At 39.3% G+C, this 18,739-nt stretch overlaps 1 protein-coding gene across 1 annotated transcript in view; it reads left to right on the top strand.

Moving 5' to 3' along the window:
* The window catches only part of LOC136830405 (G-protein coupled receptor 54-like), a 398,167-nt gene that overhangs the window by 365,291 nt on the left and 14,137 nt on the right, over nt 1-18,739 (top strand). The window contains 2 exon segments of the mRNA XM_067089940.1: nt 706-917; nt 2,099-2,180. Of these exon segments, the coding sequence (XP_066946041.1) occupies nt 706-917; nt 2,099-2,180 (294 nt within the window).

Raw genomic sequence — 18,739 nt, 5'->3', positions numbered from 1 at the left:
CTCTGTCCCTATGAGTGAAAACAACTGAGTTCCGCCATATTGGCGCCAGCTATAAGCTAACTGAAACTAAAATTCTCCCTATAAGTTAGCTAGATAGCAGCTAAATAGGAGGGAGGAATGTATATCCTTAACAATATATATATAACGTATATATATATTCCTACAGGCAACTGAGGTCTCTATGAGGAACTGGGATCTCTATGATAAACAAACATGGATCCCATGTTTACCTATCAAAATATCCAAAGAATGAAAATGAAAAAAAGCCTTATGTATCTTATTTAAGCAGCCTGCAAAACGCAATTTTATTTTTTGGTGGACTGATTTATCCACCATTAAATTATATGGCATCACTTTAACAAAGGTCAGCAACACCGAAAAATATGTAATTAAAATCAACTTCTTTTCTTCATGAAAGCTTTAAAATGCTAAAGATATAAAATGCATAAGTTATAAAAAAATTAAAATCATGAAAGCTCTTGAGGCAGTATACTTTTATCTAATTCTGCCATTAAAAAGAACTTATATTTTGTTAAGGGTTCATCTCTTTCTATAAATACCAATAAAGTCAAAATTTACTTCCTTGGACACTGCCATTAGGTCGGACGAAGCAGGTACACTCCTTCAAATATAAAGACATAAAGAGAAAGAGAAATTGGTATTTTTCCCGTAATGTACAAATCTCCTCCCTATTTCCAAAACCAGATCCACATGGAGGTGGGAGTGCGGGTGCGAGCCTACTGGTGCGTCAACAACTTCGACGCGCCGCTGACGTGGCGCGCTTACGAGACCTACATGATGGTGCTCGTTCTTGTGCTGCCGGTGTGCGTCATGGCGGTGGCTTACACCTCCATCGGCATAGCCATCGTCAAGGTCGTCGGGCAACGGCGGACCATCACGGCAAGGGCCAAATGTAAGTAAAAAGCAGTATACACGCACACATACACACACACACACACATATATATATATATATATATATATATATATATATATATATATATATATATATATATATATATATATATATATATGAAGTGAGGGTATTTATAAAGGAAGTAGACACAGCTCTGTAAGGGCACAAGCAGATGTCAGTATAAAGGAGAAGAGGAGCACGTGTGCTGGATGATGTTCGTCAGGTGTGAGAAATTTATGAATAGGTGATTATGATGTATTTATTATAAGGGAGGTAGGTTTTACACAAAGAAGACTAATAATATATAGGAGGTAGTGTATGCAAAGAGGACGAGGTAAGTATGAAGAGAAAGGTACATGATTATTTATGTACAAGAGAAACTAGTTGTACACAGAGGAAAATTTAATTTGGAAAGAGGTAGTTAAGAGGAAGGTACTAAGCGAAGTACATGTAACTTTTAGATGAGTGTATTAAGAAGATATTTTGTATATAAAGGAGGATAATACGAATACAAATATAATAAGGCAGCTGAAGTATGAGAGTGCACAAGCAAACGTGAAGGAGCAGATATGTGTAGCAAAAGATCATAAACATAAAAAGTCCTGAAATAAAATTATCACTAAGGAGGAGGATGTAAGGTTTTAAAGAGAGACGTCAATAGGATTCGGGCTGACTAAGTTATTTATGTACAGGATAAAGCTTTCTAAAGGCATTAATGTTCACAAAAGATCAATTGTGTATATGAAGAGCCAGGTACAATCAAAGAGGCACAAAAATAAATACGACAAGCAGGTGTATGTATTCATGGAACAAGTACGTATTTAATTATGCAGGTATGGATAGGTACGCGTTGTGTACATACTAAATGTAGGTGTGTGTATAGATTGGGCACATACATGTACAAATTAAGTAGAAGCATTTATAATGCGTTCTTGCAAGGTATGAAAACTTTAAAAGAGGCCGTAAATGTTTGCATAAACTAGTCAAGTGGCAGATGGACGAACAGAAGCGGTATATAAATAAAAATTATGTTTATATACCAAGCAGCAAATGTGTATCTTAGTACTTTTAATATAGAAGAATGTCTAAAAAGGACTGAAGTGATATTTACTTGATTTACATGAAACTCTTGATCTTATTATGTAACTTATTTTGCAGTTTTCGATTTTTTCTTGACCCTCAGGGAAACCGCCGAGATCACTGCCAACGGGCAAGGAGGTTCTGGGGCAGGATCACTGCCAACGGAGGATAAAACAGTACGACAGGTGAGTTTTGAGAATATCCCTTGCACCACAACTACTCAAGATAATAGTTATTAGAGTTCCTTGGAATGATGTGCTATGACAAAGCGTAACCATACTACTACTACTACTAATAATAATAATGCTTCATCAATAAACTTCATATTCTTGAACCGCCTTGAACTGGGGAGCTGTGACAACGGGTAACAATCATACTAATGCAACTACTAACCCAAATAGAGAGAAACGCAACTCAGATTACAGTTCCATAATGAAATCAATACAAGTCATTAAAAACTAGCATGATAATTACTATTGCAGTTACTACAGCTGGCACTACCGCTAAGAATTCATAAAAAACGCATGCCATGATAAGAATCCCAAAACAGAGTAACAAAAGTGTAAATTAGGTCTGGAAAATTCTGTGACCTGGAGCACAAAGTCTTTTGTATAATCTTATTTGTAAAAAACAAATATGATCTCTGATTTTTTAAATAGGGTATCCTATGTACGAAATTATAGAACTCTCATTTCAAGTGTCTAGCAAGAGGACACCACAACATTTTATTCCACACGTAAACGAAAATAGTCCAGAGGTGAGTACATGTCTCACCTTATAAGTTGCAAGATGCCAGGCTCGATTCTCGAGCAACCGGGAACGCTCTGGCAAGTTCTGTTACATCCTATTGTGCTTCTCTTGACATGAGCAGTAAATCAGGCACATGACAGTAGACAGCAAAGGTCACAACCAGGTTGGAGGAGTACACGGGGCTAGCAATTTCATTCCAAAAAGATTTGCCGAATACTATAAATAAATCCTTATGGAAACACCTTCACATACAAGCATACACATACACACACACACACACATATACCGCACGCGCACACATATGGGTGTGTGTTTGTGTGTGTGTGTGTGTGTGTGTGTGTAGGTACTTATATATTTGTGCTTCGATGGAAAGTGAAGGCTGTGTTTTGTACAATTGCTCTATTATCTTAAAATAAACAATATTTACTCATTACTTTGGTATGATAATTATATTCCAGAGAGACAGTATTTTGTCTGAGTACTGGTTTATAATTTTGTGCATAAAAGAAGTATCAACCCAAGTATGCAACTGGAAGCATCACGCTGTTTCTGGGAGTATATACTTATCAAGAAAAGCAAGTAAAAAAAATGCGCCGAAGTTTCTTCGGCGAAATCAAGTTTTCTGTACAGCGTATAATCAAGGCCACCAAAAATAGATCTATCTTTCGATCTCGGTGTAATGCTGTATAAGCTGCGGCCCATGAAACTTTAACAACGGCCCGATGGTGGCCTGTCCTTTATAGTTGCCAGACGCACGATTATGGCTAACTTTAACCTTAAATAAAATTAAAAACTACTGAGGCTACAGGGCTGCAATTTGCTATGTTTAATGATTGAAGGGTGGATGTTCTACATACCAATTTGCAGCCCTATAGCCTCAGGGGTTTTAAGATCTGAGGGCGGACAGAAAAAGTGCAGATAGAAAAACGAGGCGCATGGAGCTCTCCTAATTAAGATGACAAGCGACATTAACTGATACCAGGGTCATGGAAGCCAGGTCGATTAGATTAGGTCCTCACCGAACTCATTTCGAAGAAGATTCATTTTCCATTTCCCGGAGATTGGCTGCGAAGTAGTTTGCCCCTTAACCCCATAACCCAGACTTACCATCCTTAACAAATTCCTTGCCGCCTGACGTCCAAATCTTTGTACAGTTTCTTATGGAGCTTATATTAATAGTATGTACAACAGTCCTCGCATTTCGTTTGTGTGTATATTACGTCCATTTGTCGTTGTGTTCCGTCCTTGCATTTTTCTACAAATGTGCTTTTGTTCCATCCCTGCGCGGTAATGTAAACTTGTGTAAGTGCTACTTTTGTTACTTCTCTGTGCGAACATGTAGAATTGTTCTTATGTTCCATTTTTATGTGTACAAAATTTTACTCTTGTATTTCAGATCTGTACTCATGTGCAATTGTTTCTGTATTCTATTCCTTCAAGCACATGTACAATTGAGGTTGTGCTGTATGCCCTGCCTGTATTAAATAAATGTGCTTGTGTTCCCTTCCTGCTTGCCTCTGTACGTAAGTGACTGTGTTCCATTCCCTTGTGCAGATATACAATATTCTTGTGTTTGTAGGGGAGATAATCCTACCTTCCTTCCCCCTAAAATTATATGTAAATTTTTTATTAACTGACTAAAATTCTCCACTTCATTTGCCCACCGCTAATTGCTTTTCTTCGTACTAATCTTTCATCCCATTTCCACTCGTGAATGTGCAAATATTTGACGCTTTCTTCCAAAAGTGGAAATATTCATACGCACGCTCATCCTCGAGCCAGGTACTGTCGGAGAAAGAATATTACTTTGACGAGTGAAATCTTAATTCGCATTATGTTAATTCTCGTTAAGAAATGATCAGGATAATGTGAATCCATTCTTTTTAATACGAACATATTTGAAAATGGATGCCTGAAAGTGAAAACGAAATGAAGTGGACATTTTCCTCTCGCAATTCGTTTCAAAACTTCCTGCTTTGTTTTCAGGCAATATTTTTTAGGGTGACTTAGTTTGCATAGTGGGGTACATAATGCACCTAAAAACGCACAGTCTCTCTCTCTCTCTCGATATATATATATATATATATATATATATATATATATATATATATATATATATATATATATATATACATATGAGCATTAAGCCGTATGTCCTGAAGGTGGAAGCTCAAGAGAAAAAACAACTCAAGAGTCACTGCTAGAGCCACACTTTTACTGCTGAGTCGTGGATGAGCCCCATGTTCAGTAACCTTCCAACATTCCACAACAATAGCCGCGACATATACTCAAACAGAGAGCTCATCAGTAGCTCGTCGAAATGCCTTTTATACACTGCTGTTCAATTCTATCCTGCGCGTGTTCTCGCGATTCCAGAATATGAAGGCCTTCCTCTCCAATATTCTTTCCAACATATCAATCCAGGGCTTTCAAAATCTTCCTCTCCTCTTCATATCCCTCCTGATGACTTCCAATTATAAACTTTTCCTATTAAATTATTGTCTAGCTGACTCAAGACTCTTCGAATATTTTACCTCAAAGTAGCAGGCATTTATTACTTTTATAATCATTTCATGCACACAACGAAAAAGTTTATCTCAACCTTTTCTTCTTTCATTTGCGTTCAAGGTCCCTCCTTCTCTTTCATAAAGGAGTGTTGGCTCAGGTATCGTATAATGAATTTCCACCTTGACTTCCATAAACACTCGAAGTCAGCTCCCTCTCTTTCGCGAGCAGAGCCTGCTGCCATTCTCGCTTTACCTGTTCTGTGAGTCGCCTCTTCTCGTTCCATCGTCGTCACTTGTGTTTGCAACCAAATATCTGTGCGCATTAATCGCTTCCATTCTTCCACCACCCATTTTAATTTTCACTGTTCCATCATCCAGGTTTACATTTATCCTTAAAGCTTTCCTGTTGCCCTAATTTACGTTCGCACACAAATAAATACACACTCACACACACATATAATATACTGTATATATAAAATAGGAAAGTCTATCTAAACGCACTAACCGATAATCATTATCGCATATCATTTTCCGACCAAAACAAAGATGATTTAGCAACAATAAAGTTCTGCAGGCAACAGCAACCGCATACAAAGTTGAGGACATCTGGTAATATCCGTGAAATATCGCTGAATACTCATATATCACGGAACAGGACATCACGCACAGTTATCTTTCTCTCTCTCTCTCTCTCTCTCTCTCTCTCTCTCTCTCTCTCTCTCTCTCTCTCTCTGAGAGAGAGAGAAAGTGAAGTGTGGATGTTCAATATGAATGAAATAAGGAATGTAAAAGCTGCTGAGGTGAACTGTTCTATGCGCTACATAAGGAAAGAGAAGTAATGTAAGGGTGAGGAATGTAAAGAACTAAGGAAATGGTCAGAAATTTGGCATCTGTTGAGGTGGGTTGGCCATGTGGTGGAAATAGAGAACGATATTTGGTGAAGAGGAAGAATATTAGTTATATGGAATAGCCAATAATGTGGTTTCCCCCTTGATTCAGGTGTTACACTATGAATATAACAGTGACTTTTGTCAAATTTTCTTTGGAACCATCCCCTATCAGAGGAGAAGGCTTACTACTGAATAATACACACACACACAATATATATATATATATATATATATATATATATATATATATATATATATATATATACATATAATTTATATATATATACAAACACGCACACACACACACACACACACATATATATATATATATATATATATATATATATATATATATATATATATATATATATATATATACAGTATATAAAACAGATTGAGAGAGAGAGAGAGAGATCTAACCTAAGATGAGGCATCTAGTCCCACATCCCTAGTTGCAACTCGACTGACTGCTTAGGTGTGAAGGAAATAAAATATACATTAGCAAAATGTGTCCCTCGAATATACATAAACAGAAAAAAACAGTATCCCACTCAGCCACCGATCCTTCAGTCTTCCAGATAAATTGATCATTTCATCCCCACTCATCTGCCAGGACCAAATGAGCAGGATGATGATTTCGGGATGCAAATTGTATGGCGTCCATTACCAGGATCTCAGAACAACGTCAGATTTTGTTTGATGAAAACGATTTATGGCGAATATAAGGAACAGAGGGAAAAAGAGGGGGTAAGGAATGAGAGAGAGAGAGAGAGAGAGAGAGAGAGAGAGAGAGAGAGAGAGAGAGAGAGAGAGAGAAAGATAAATGTATTAATGCATGAAGTGAGTGACAAGAAAGACACACACACCAATATATATATATATATATATATATATATATATATATATATATATATATATATATATATATATATATATATACTATATATATATGTGTATGCCCTTGTGTGTGTCTGAGTATATATGTGTGCATTCGTATTTGTTTAAATAAACAATACCGTACTCTACCTTATAAAATCAATAGCTGAATCAATGGCGTTCACTCAGAAATGGCCCTGAAATGACTAACTCTCCTCTACAAGAAGGACCTTATTTCATTGTATCTGGTTTCTAAAGAAACAATAGGGTCACGCAAGAGAGACTCTTGACCTAAGCCGTTATTTTCTCCCACAATATGGACTGACCTATTCTGTACTGACGAGTTTCTTCCTCTTTTTTATTCTTTAATCCTTTGAGAGACATGAGGGAACTCTTTCTTTCTTTCTTTGTGTGATTTTAAACCTTTTTCACTTTTTTCTTAACGTTTGAGGAGTTTAATATGAAAATTGCCTGAGAGTCCGGCAGGATTAATAATAATAATAATTAAAATAAAGGAGCATATTAGCATCACAAGAGAGAGAGAGAGAGAGAGAGAGAGAGAGAGAGAGAGAGAGAGAGAGACAGACAGACAGACAGACAGATGATTCAATAAGAGACATGGAAAGTAAAAAAGAGAAAAGGACAACAGGCATTTTAAATCACTTTAGAAGGTAAATGATTAACCTCTGGTAAATAAATTGTAATGAAAATAGGCTACCCATCTCTTTCTCTCTCTCCCTCTTGCTCTCTCTGTCATTACCCCAGAGATATATTGCATTCATATGCTCTTATTAAAGGAAAGAGGAGGTGCTTTTCATTACGAAAATATTCCAAACAGTATTGCTCACAAACAGAGCTGGATGGATAAGTTACTAAATCGCATTGCGTAAACATGCTAATAACTGTAAGATATACAAACCAAGCGCACAAGCGTGGGCGCACACATACTCACACAAACACACACACAAAAAAAAAAAAAAAAAATATATATATATATATATATATATATATATATATATATATATATATATATATATATATATATATATATATATATATATATATATGTGTGTGTGTGTGTGTATAACTAAATCACGAAAATAACAACGTGATGAATATATACATGAAGACAAAATCCACGAAGGAAGAGAAACAATGGAGTGCCGTGAGGCCTTTCGACTTGTCGTCCTTTACTTAGCTAAGTAAAGGACACCAAGTCGAAAGGCCTCGCAGCACTCCATTGTTTCTCTTTCTTTTCGGGGATTTTGTCATATATATATATATATATATATATATATATATATATATATATATATATATATATATATATATATATATATATATATATATATATATATATATATATATATATATATATATATATTATGATTAGCAAGAACTTGCTAGCAAATTGCCTCCCCCTTTTTTGTTGTTGTTGTTTGTTCTGTTGTTTTCATTTACTGCAAGCTGCTTGATCGATAGACACATCTGTCTATCGAGACTTCGCACGGTCAGAATACAAGGGTTTAAAACGGATTACGGCCACTCCCTTTAAGCAGATCTTTCTTCGAGGCAAAAGTGATTTCTGTCTGGTCGTTTTCTTACAGGCAAAACTCCCCCTGTGGGCATCAGCTGGAAATGATTCAACCCCATATGTTGGACGTGCCCCCTAGCCATAGGAGGAGATAAAAGGAGAAGCCAAACCGAGGTGCGGCCTCACACGCGCGCGGGAAGAGAGGGAGTGAAGAAGTCCCAAAACACCTGCCTCTGGCAGTGCCCTTAGCTAACCACATGGCCCTTTTCAAAGTATACTTTCTCCTCGTGCCCTTCGACCGCGAGCCACGTGTTCGCTCCACCGTTGACCTGCGTGATGCCCACATGCCATTGCCCGGCCCTTCGTGAAATTCCCACGCATTGCCCTTTTACGTAAAGCCCCGCATCCTAACACGTGAAGAAACTCGCCCTCAGAAATCGCAAGTCATCCACGGACCCCTTTTCTGCGCTGGAACCTGTCTTACGGTAATGTGCCCTGGAAGACCTCCATTCAGTCACGCTTTTGTCTCGTAATATTTACTTAAATTGTGAGCCAGTAACCCCGAATCTCTTGTCAAATGTCCGTGCTCCGCGAGTGTCGCCAGTGCTAAGCTATCATTAATTCATCGAAGCCCTTTGGCACCCTCAGTGCAGCTTCGAATTCATTAATCTTTTGTCTATTTTCATTACTGGCGTATAATGTGCATATCTCTCATTTCAGAGGGACCCTATATCGTGGAGGCTTCTTGGACTGTGTCTGGAATTCCCCAGTTTCATTCATCCCGTAGGAATCCCCTCCAGGATCAATAATCTACTAGCATTCCTCTTTCCCGTACTAACGTTATTTATGTAAATACACTCCAGCAAGTTTGCCCCGTGTTTTACGTAATATTTGCCCCGTGTTTTACATAATATCTTCCTCAGTAACTCGAGCCTTAAGCTCATATGAAATTGCCCGTTTGTTTTCCTCTTTTTACGTTTTCCTGGACCCACGAAGTCAGAATCACAAGGCAAAATTACTTTAAATTGTTGCTACCTGTCTCACCAAGAATATTTCAAACTAAATCGCCAGGAAAAACGTAAAAATGGCGACCTGGCCATAGAACTCGTTTTGCAGTTGCAGTTCCTCTAGTGTTGCTTTATTGCATTTGCAACTTGCCAGATCAGCTATTAGCAAAGCTAAGCTGGGTACGAGACAATTACGAACCTTTTGTGTAAAACCAGCACACAGATCCGGAAATTCCACGTAATTAATGTGCTTATCTTAGCAAAACCTTTTTACAATCGTGACTGTTCCTAGGAATTAGAAATAGGGACGCATGTATTCACTGAGAGAAAAGAACCGCCGTATTAGATTCATTAATGCATGCCTTTCAGGATAGGTAGTTAGAAATAACCAGTGCTAACCATCCTTTGCTTCGAGGAATAGTGTGAAATTCCTCTGAGTTAAAATCCTTGCCATATTCTTTGCTTTGAGGAATAGTGTGAAAGAAATTCCTCTGTGATAAATTTTACTTCGCATTTCGGATTAGCGAATTGTTATTTAGGCACGAATAAATTCCCACGTGGGACAAGACAAAGTCAGCTTGCATTGCTGAAATTCTCTCAGTGTAGTTAGAATTCGAGTTAGGTGTTAGGAAAGCGAAATTAAACTCCACTTATAGGGAAAATTACTAAGTCGTTTTACTGTTATCCTCTCCCCGGAATCCCAGACGGTCTATAAATAGATGGGTCCATTCACACAGAATCTAAAAATAACTCCGGTGTTGGTCAGACGTCCTGCACCCCCCCACCCCCGCCCATGCCCGCGTGTGTAGCATTTTTTTTCCCATTCATTTCTTCAGCAAACATTTTTCTTTGGGTTTTTCCCGTTAGTAATTTCTAAGTCCTAAGGGACGAATCGTATTTCAAGTCCTCAGAGACTCCTCCTAAAATTCTACGTCGCACGAGGCGAGAATTTCTCAACCAAATTCCGAGTCCTAAGAGACTCCTAAACAAATTCCGAGTCCTAAGAGACTCCTAACAAAATTCCAAGTCCTCAGAGACTCCTCCTAAAATTCTACGTCGCACGAGGCGAGAATTTTCAACCAAATTCCGAGTCCTAAGAGACTCCTAACCAAATTCCGAGTCCTGAGAGACTCTAACAAAATTCCAAGTCCTCAGAGACTTAAAATTCTACGTTGCACGTGGCGAGAATTCCTCCAAATTCCACAATTCCAAGTCCTAAGAGACTCACTCCTAAGATTCTACGTCGCACGCGGCAAGAATTCCTCAACCAATTTCCAAGTCCTAAGAGACTCCTAAAAAAATTCTACGTCGCGAGAGGCGAGAATTCCTCATTCCTGCGGGAACCCAAAATTAAGTCCTTTTGAGACATTATATAGTGTAGTTCACACAAATCTAAGCCCTTACGGGACTGATCATTCTAGTTCGTTAGAACAACTCCTTAACTTCATGCTACAGCCGGCCAAGTCCGAGTGTGACAAAATCCAACTACGTCTTCCGAGACGCATATTAAAATTCGTTCGCCAAGAACAACCATGTCTTTCCGAGACATATCCAATTTTAACAAAAGTCTCCTCAGACTTACTAATCAACTGTCTTATTCAGACAGATCCATTCTCCTGCAGTCTGAAGAATTGAGTGTTTCAGATTCCTGCAATTGAGTCTTTTCAGACCTACCACATAACCATTATTTCAAGATGGCTAATACCAGAGCCCAACAAAACGAGGATTTCAAATTCTACATGTCCGCTGGGAAGGACATGGGACTATCAGGGCAAGATCTGAGAGAATGGGTTCAAGAGCGAGTGGACGATGCCAAGGTGGAGAGAGAGAGAGAGAACGTGAGAAGAGGAAGAGAGAAAGAACTGCCCAAGAGCAGGAGAAGGAGAAAGAACGTGAAGAGAGAGAGAGAGAGAGAGAGAAAGAATTGCCAAAGAGCAACGAGAGGAGAAGGAACGTGAAGAGAGAGAGAGAGAAAGAATTGCCCAAGAGCAACGAGAGGAGAAGGAACGTGAAGAGAGAGAGAGAGAGAAAGAATTGCCCAAGAGGCGGAGAGAGAGAGAGAACGTGAGGAGAGAGAGAGAGAAAGAATTGCCCAAGAGGCGGAGAGAGAGAGAGAGAACGCGCCCATGAGCTCCAGATGCTAGAACGACAGCACGCCACCCCCCCGCCCCCTGCAGCGGGAATGAGTGCCCTCAGCCAAGCTCACTTGTTCATGCCAAAATGGACAGAGTCCGAACCCGAAATATGGCTTGAAAGGGCCGAACGAGTCCTGGAGTGCTGCGATCTCTCCCCGCGGAACTCTCCCTTGTTCTCACTAAATTCCTGGGCGAAAGGCCCTCGTTGCCTACCACGCCCTTTCAGCAGAAGATAGGGAAACTGGGAAGCCGTCGCCAAGCAGTTACGAAGGCGTGCGAGATTACCCCGAGCGGTGGAGGAGACGTTGGAGAGAGCAGCCCAGAGAAGCAGGCCAGACTTGGTCCGATTGGGCGTACCATTCAGCGGGCATTAGCAAAATGGCTCGATTCCAAATGAGCCACAAGCACCGCCGAGGTACTCGAGCGGTTTAAGTTCGAGCATTTCCTGCGCTGACGCCCCTCCTGCCCTCGCCACTCATATAGTGGAAAAAGCCCCAGCAACACTCACCGAGTGTTGCCGAATAGCAGACATGTGGGAAACTCACCACCCTCAAGAAGGATCCATGGGGCGGAAGATAAATCCCTGTCCCTCCTCGGAGGATCAAAATCCCACAAAAATGGGAACTCGGGCTAGCCCCTAACTTGCTATTATTGCAAGAAAACGGGGCATTCCTCCGAACAGTGCCGGAGCAAGAAACCGGCTTCTCTCTCTCCCGGAAAACCGCCCAATAACTCGTCTGCGTCCTCCACAGGGGAAGCGCGGAAAGATTTCAGCCAGACCTTTTGCACGGCGTGCAAGGTTTATGGCCATTCTCCCGCATGGGCGAAATGCCCACGCAATAATAAATCAAATACTGCCATTGTCGCCTTGGCCGTCACAGATCCCAAGTCATTAGGCCCTCCCGCCGAAGGGCCCGTATACGTGACTCCTCCACGAGGTAGCCACCCCGCGCGCCGAGTCACTGCATTCGAGGACTCGGGCGGACAAATCTCCCTCATCCGAAGGGACAGAGTTCCCTATGGAGCTATCGTCAATAGACGAAAACTTGTCACGATCGAGGGAATAAATCAATTTAAAATGATACTCCCTACAGTCCAATTGAGAGTCACAAGAACTCACCAATCCAAAATTTGCAATCTTGCAGTAGCAAGCCATCTCCCCGGAGGCTATGACGTCATCCTGGGACAGGACTTTCAGTCCCCACAGAAATCACGACAACCTAGTAGGGTCCACATTCCCCTTGCTCATTCACGGGCGCGAGTAATCCTCCCCGCTTCTCCTCAGTCAAGACTGGCGCCCCTGGGTACCAGGAGGACGTGCAGTCCCTACCAGTGCCACCAGAGTACGATGTACAGTGGCCCCCTCGATCAGTTCCCGATCCAATTCCAGTGCCCGGCCCTGGCTCAGTGCCAGTGCCAGGGCCCCAATCAGATCTCCATTCCGGAGTTGCCAAATTCCTGCCGGTGCCACTTGCATGCCCCGAGCAGTGCCAAGCTTCGTCCGTCCTGATCGACGAGCCCAAGAAACCTCTGATAGTGCCTGACTCTGCCCTAGTGCCAGCGCCAGAGCATTACTCCGACCTCCATTCACGGGATCCAACTCAGGACCCCCTCTCTTCCCCCGGCCTGGCACCACTACCAGCCTCGGTAAGAGAGATGGTTCCTCTCGACCACCGCGGAAGCTCACCTGCAGGTGCGGCCTCGCAATCCGTGCCTGAGCTGGTCATCGTTACCTGCTAGCCGCTCACGCCGCCCCCGACCGCCTCCTCTCTGCCTCAGTCCGTCGCCGATGCAATTGCAAGTCAGGATTCTGCCATATCTCACTTGGCCGATGAACTACAAGAGCCGCGACAGATCATGGTAGAACCAGCACGGAAAACTCCTGCGTCAGCTGTCGCAGCAGCAGGCCCAGGTGGTACTCCGTGCCGCCCTCCAGTCTCGGGCCCTCCGCTTCCCCGGCCGAGGATGACTGTCCCCTTAAGAAAGGTTCGAGGCGAAATTACCACGGGCGTGAGAATTTCCAGGTAATTTACAAAGAGCTCTAGAGCTCCCCTGGCACCTGTGTCACCATTTCATTTTTCGAAGGTCTTGGCACCTCTAATCCAGAAGGGGATGTCAGACCCTCCACTATCTGCTTCCGTTCCTCAGGAACTTCTATCTCTTATCATCCTCTATTAATCTTTCCTTAAATTATCACCACAAGAGGCAATTAAGTACGGGATACCATTCCCCACACAATGCATAAATCATTGAGGATAACAGTGAGAAGTGGCACGCCCTTGCGCCCATACCTTGGCACCGGGCGTGCGTGTCATCTCTTCCTGAAGGAGTCGCGCCCTTCGGGTGCATTTTTCTCGCCCTGGGACTTAAGTGATAGTCCGGGCCGTAATTTATAGGCGAAGGACGGTAAATTCCCGCCTAACACAATAAAACCCTCACTCTTTTTTCCTTTAGCTCTTCTGCCAATATCATTTGCTCTCTTTTAGTTATTTATTTATCTTTCTTTTAAAGAATCATGAGTCATAGACTCTTGCCCTTGTGATTTAAATGTCCCTTTATATAAGCTCCGAGAGACGTGTTCCGCCTTTCATATGCGGTCACGTTTCCATTCGTAACATCTTGTTAATTTTCCTTTTGTTATTATTATTCCTTTTTCCCCCTCCCTTCCTTCTAAGAACTCTGTTTGTCCTAGACCCCACATCTTTTGTCTGCCCACCCCGTCATAACATTGAGTACTCGAGTGGGCAGTGGACGCATAAAATTAGCGTAGTTTAAGGTTAGCGAATTAAAGCTCGCGAATACTCTCGCCCACATACGACTGTCAAAATCCCTGTGTGGGTCGGCCGACCCGAATTGAACGATAGCGTTGGACTATTAGCTAAGCAATTACCAAGGCGAATATGTATAGTCATTACAATATTGCGTAAAGGGGATGTCATTTACAAAAATAAACATGTTTTCATTTATACAGTCTCTTCAAGGCAGACTGTACTAACCGCATGCATTTTATCTAAATTAAGTAACCATGTATTTTAATTCTTGAACAATAACCTTTCTTTTCATTTGTTAGCCATAGCCTCATATACTTGGTCTTATAATCCTAATTAATTAACACTGTTCGAGTCACTTTATAAAGTTATCAATGGGTAACCAAATCTAAATTAATTACTCTTTTGCAAGTGTTTAAATCACCTTGCGTCCTGTTAAAGAAATTTGTCCCAATGTGTTATTAAAACTAATGTCACAGTTTCATAAATCCCTTAGTAGTAAAGTTCATTGCAAGGCAGAATGTAGAGTAACGTAAAGCATTTGCTGCTCATTCTTGCATATCGATGTACACACCCGAAGAAGGTGTGTACATCATCTTGTATGGGGAGGTATTATGATTAGCAAGAACTCGCTAGCAAATTGCCTCCCCCTTTTTTGTTGTTGTTGTTTGTTCTGTTGTTTTCATTTACTGCAATCTGCTCGATCGATAGACACATCTGTCTATCGAGACTTATATATACGTGTCAGAATACAAGGGTTTAAAACGGATTAAGGCCACTCCCTTTAAGCAGATCTTTCTTCGAGGCAAAAGTGATTTCTGTCTGGTCGTTTTCTTACAGGCAAAACTCCCCTTCGGACATCAGCTGGAAATGATTCAACCCCATATGTTGGACGTGCCCCTGGCCATAGGAGGAGATAAAAGGAGAAGCCAAACCGAGGTGCGGCCTCACATGCAGACTGGAAGAGCGGGAGTGAAGAAGTCCCAAAACACCTGCCTCTGGCAGTGCCCTTAGCTAACCACATGGCCCTTTTCAAAGTATACTTTCTCCTCGTGCCCTTCGACCGAGAGCCACGTGTTCGCTCCACCGTTGACCTATCATGCCCACATGCCATTGCCCGGCCCTTCGATAAAATCCCATTAGATTGCCCTTTTACATGAAGCCCCATCATCCTAACACGTGAAAGAAACTCACCCTCGGAAATCGCAAGTCATCCACGGACCCCTTTTCTGCGCTGGAACCTGTCTTACGGTAATGTGCCCTGGAAGACCTCCATTCACTCACGCTTTTGTCTCGTAATATTTACTTAAATTGTGAGCCAGTAATCCCCGAATCTCTTGTCAAATGTCAGTGCTCCGCGAGTGTCGCCAGTGCTAAGCTATCATTAATTCATCGAAGCCCTTGGCACCCTCAGTGCAGCTTCGAATTCATTAATCTTTTGTCTATTTTCATTACTGGCGTATAATGTGCATATCTCTCATTTCAGAGGGACCCTATATCGTGGAGGCTTCTTGGACTGTGTCTCTTATTTTAGTTTCATTCATCCAGTAGGAATCCCCTCCAGGATCAATAATCTACTAGCATTCCTCTTTCCCGTACTAACGTTATTTATGTAAATACACTCCAGCAAGTTTGCCCCGTGTTTTACGTAATATTTGCCCCGTGATTTACGTAATATCTTCCTCAGTAACGCGAGCCTTAAGCTCATATGAAATTCCCCTTTGTTTTCCTCTTTTTACGTTTTTCTGGACCCCAAAGTCAGAATCACAAGGCTAAATTACCTTAAATTGTTGCTACCTGTCTCACAGAATATTTCAAACTAAATCGCATAGGAAAAATCAATAAATTTATATATATATATATATATATATATATATATATATATATATATATATATATATATATATTATATATAAATATATATATATATATATATATATATATATATATATATATATAACATATATATATATATATATATATATATAATGTGTGTGTTTGTGTGTGTGTGTGTGTTTGTGCGAATGTGTGTGCATGATATGTCAACATTTCGTTCGATCGTGGGGGTAATTACAGAAAATGCAAAACTTTCGGATTCTGATGTTATTTTGGGACGGGTTCCAAGCTGCCGGCCATTCTTCATCAGGGCTACAACTTGCTAAGTCAACTTTTCCAGAAGTACAAGGATTTAACGGACCGCTCCACATAGCATCGCAACAGAGAATATCGAACAAACAGGTGAACGAGCCCAAACTACATATATATATATATATATATATATATATATATATATATATATATATATATATATATATATATATATATATATATATATATATATATATATATAAATATATATATATATATATATAAGATATATTTTTGTGTGTTTGTTTGTGTATAAGATATGTGTATATACATATTATACATACATATACGTATATACACAGACACACACACACACACACATATATATATATATATATACATATATATATTTATATATATATATATATATATATATATATATATATATATATATATATATATATATATATATATATATATATATATATATATATAAATATATATATATATAAGAATATATATATATAAATATAAATATATAACCTCAAATATGGAAATAAAAGGAAGTGGTACCAGGACTTTCAACTTCTATTCCAAAATCTTCAGGATACTAAACAATGTTAAGAAAATAACATACACAAGAGAGGAATATGGGGTCACAGATAACAATGAAATATGTCAACAAGCTATTTAAGTATGTAAACAACATTCTTCAAAACAACAACTTACTTAGTGGAAATATGTAATTTACTACAAATAACAGTACAAAACTATCTGTTTGTAAAAATCCAACGGCTTGTTTTACTCTTGCGTCCTTAAGAATGAAGCTTTTGTTATTTTCTTAACACTGTTTAGCACCCTGAAGACAACTTTGGAATAAAAGTTGAAATTCTTGGTACCACTTCCTTCTATTTCCAACTTATTATATACTTATGCACGGGACCATTTTGGAAAAGACAAGATATATATATATATGTATTATATATATATATATTAAATATATATATATATATATATATATATATATATATATATATATAAATAATATAATATATATATATATATATATATATATATATATATATATATATATATATATATATATATAAACACACACACACAAACACAAATATCAGTGCGAACATCAGACTCTGATAGAACAATGTCAAAGACCAATCACACTAACGAAGCTATTTACTCCACGAAACGGATGAGGTCATTACAGAGGACACAATTTCGTGAAACGGAGGAGGTTCTTAGATGCCATTTCCGCGGCTCTGCTGAACCGATCACTGACATAACATGGTCTGCTGGATAATGCGAATGAGAATCTGTCAACATATCGAGAAACCATTTATGAAGCACAGTGTACGATATACGATTAAATGCATACAATATGAGTAAATAAAAATATGAATATATATATATATATATATATATATATATATATATATATATATATATTGATCCCGTAAGATAGAGCAAATAATATAAAATTAGCATGATCGCTGTCTTGTGTTGTAAAAATTTCATGTGGCGTAATAGACAAAGTGCTAAGCTCCAAACTTAGTAATGGTTAGAAAATGTCGGCAAAGTTACTTTCTATCAAATTGTTGTCATGAAGTTTTATACCTAATGTGGGAAAATTGCGGAACGATCTCCCTTGTCTTGTAGTTGCATCGTTGGAACTTGCAGTTCAGATTCAGTGCTAATGCTTTTTAGTCCTGCTTCATAATTTATTATCTGTCTTATTTATTTTACTCTGTTCTTTAAGTTATTTGCTGTTACTCGGTTTTTCTTTGTTATTCCTCTTTCAAAATTTATGTCAACCTTCTCAACCTCCTTTGCTACTACTGGTTTTCTTCCCCTAGTAGAGCCTTTGGGCTGGTTACATTCTGCTTTTCCAACTGGGGTTGCAGCTTGGTTTATAATAATAATAATAATAATAATAATAATAATAATAATAATAATAATAATAATAATAATAATAATAATAATATCCAGGTGTAAAGAAAAACGCAAAATTATGCTTATCGATGAATTTTCCATAGTTGATAAGGAAGTACTAACTATAAAAACAGATCAAAGTTTGTGTCAGAAAAATTATTTTTTGCATTAAGTTTCATATGTGAGTATTGATGCTGGAACTGAAACTCCGAGACCTTCTTGTATCGATTTTTTATTTACTT

Source organism: Macrobrachium rosenbergii, chromosome 46, assembly GCF_040412425.1.
Source record: "Macrobrachium rosenbergii isolate ZJJX-2024 chromosome 46, ASM4041242v1, whole genome shotgun sequence".
Lineage (NCBI taxonomy): Eukaryota > Metazoa > Arthropoda > Malacostraca > Decapoda > Palaemonidae > Macrobrachium > Macrobrachium rosenbergii.
This window is presented reverse-complemented; position numbering and strand designations above follow the sequence as displayed.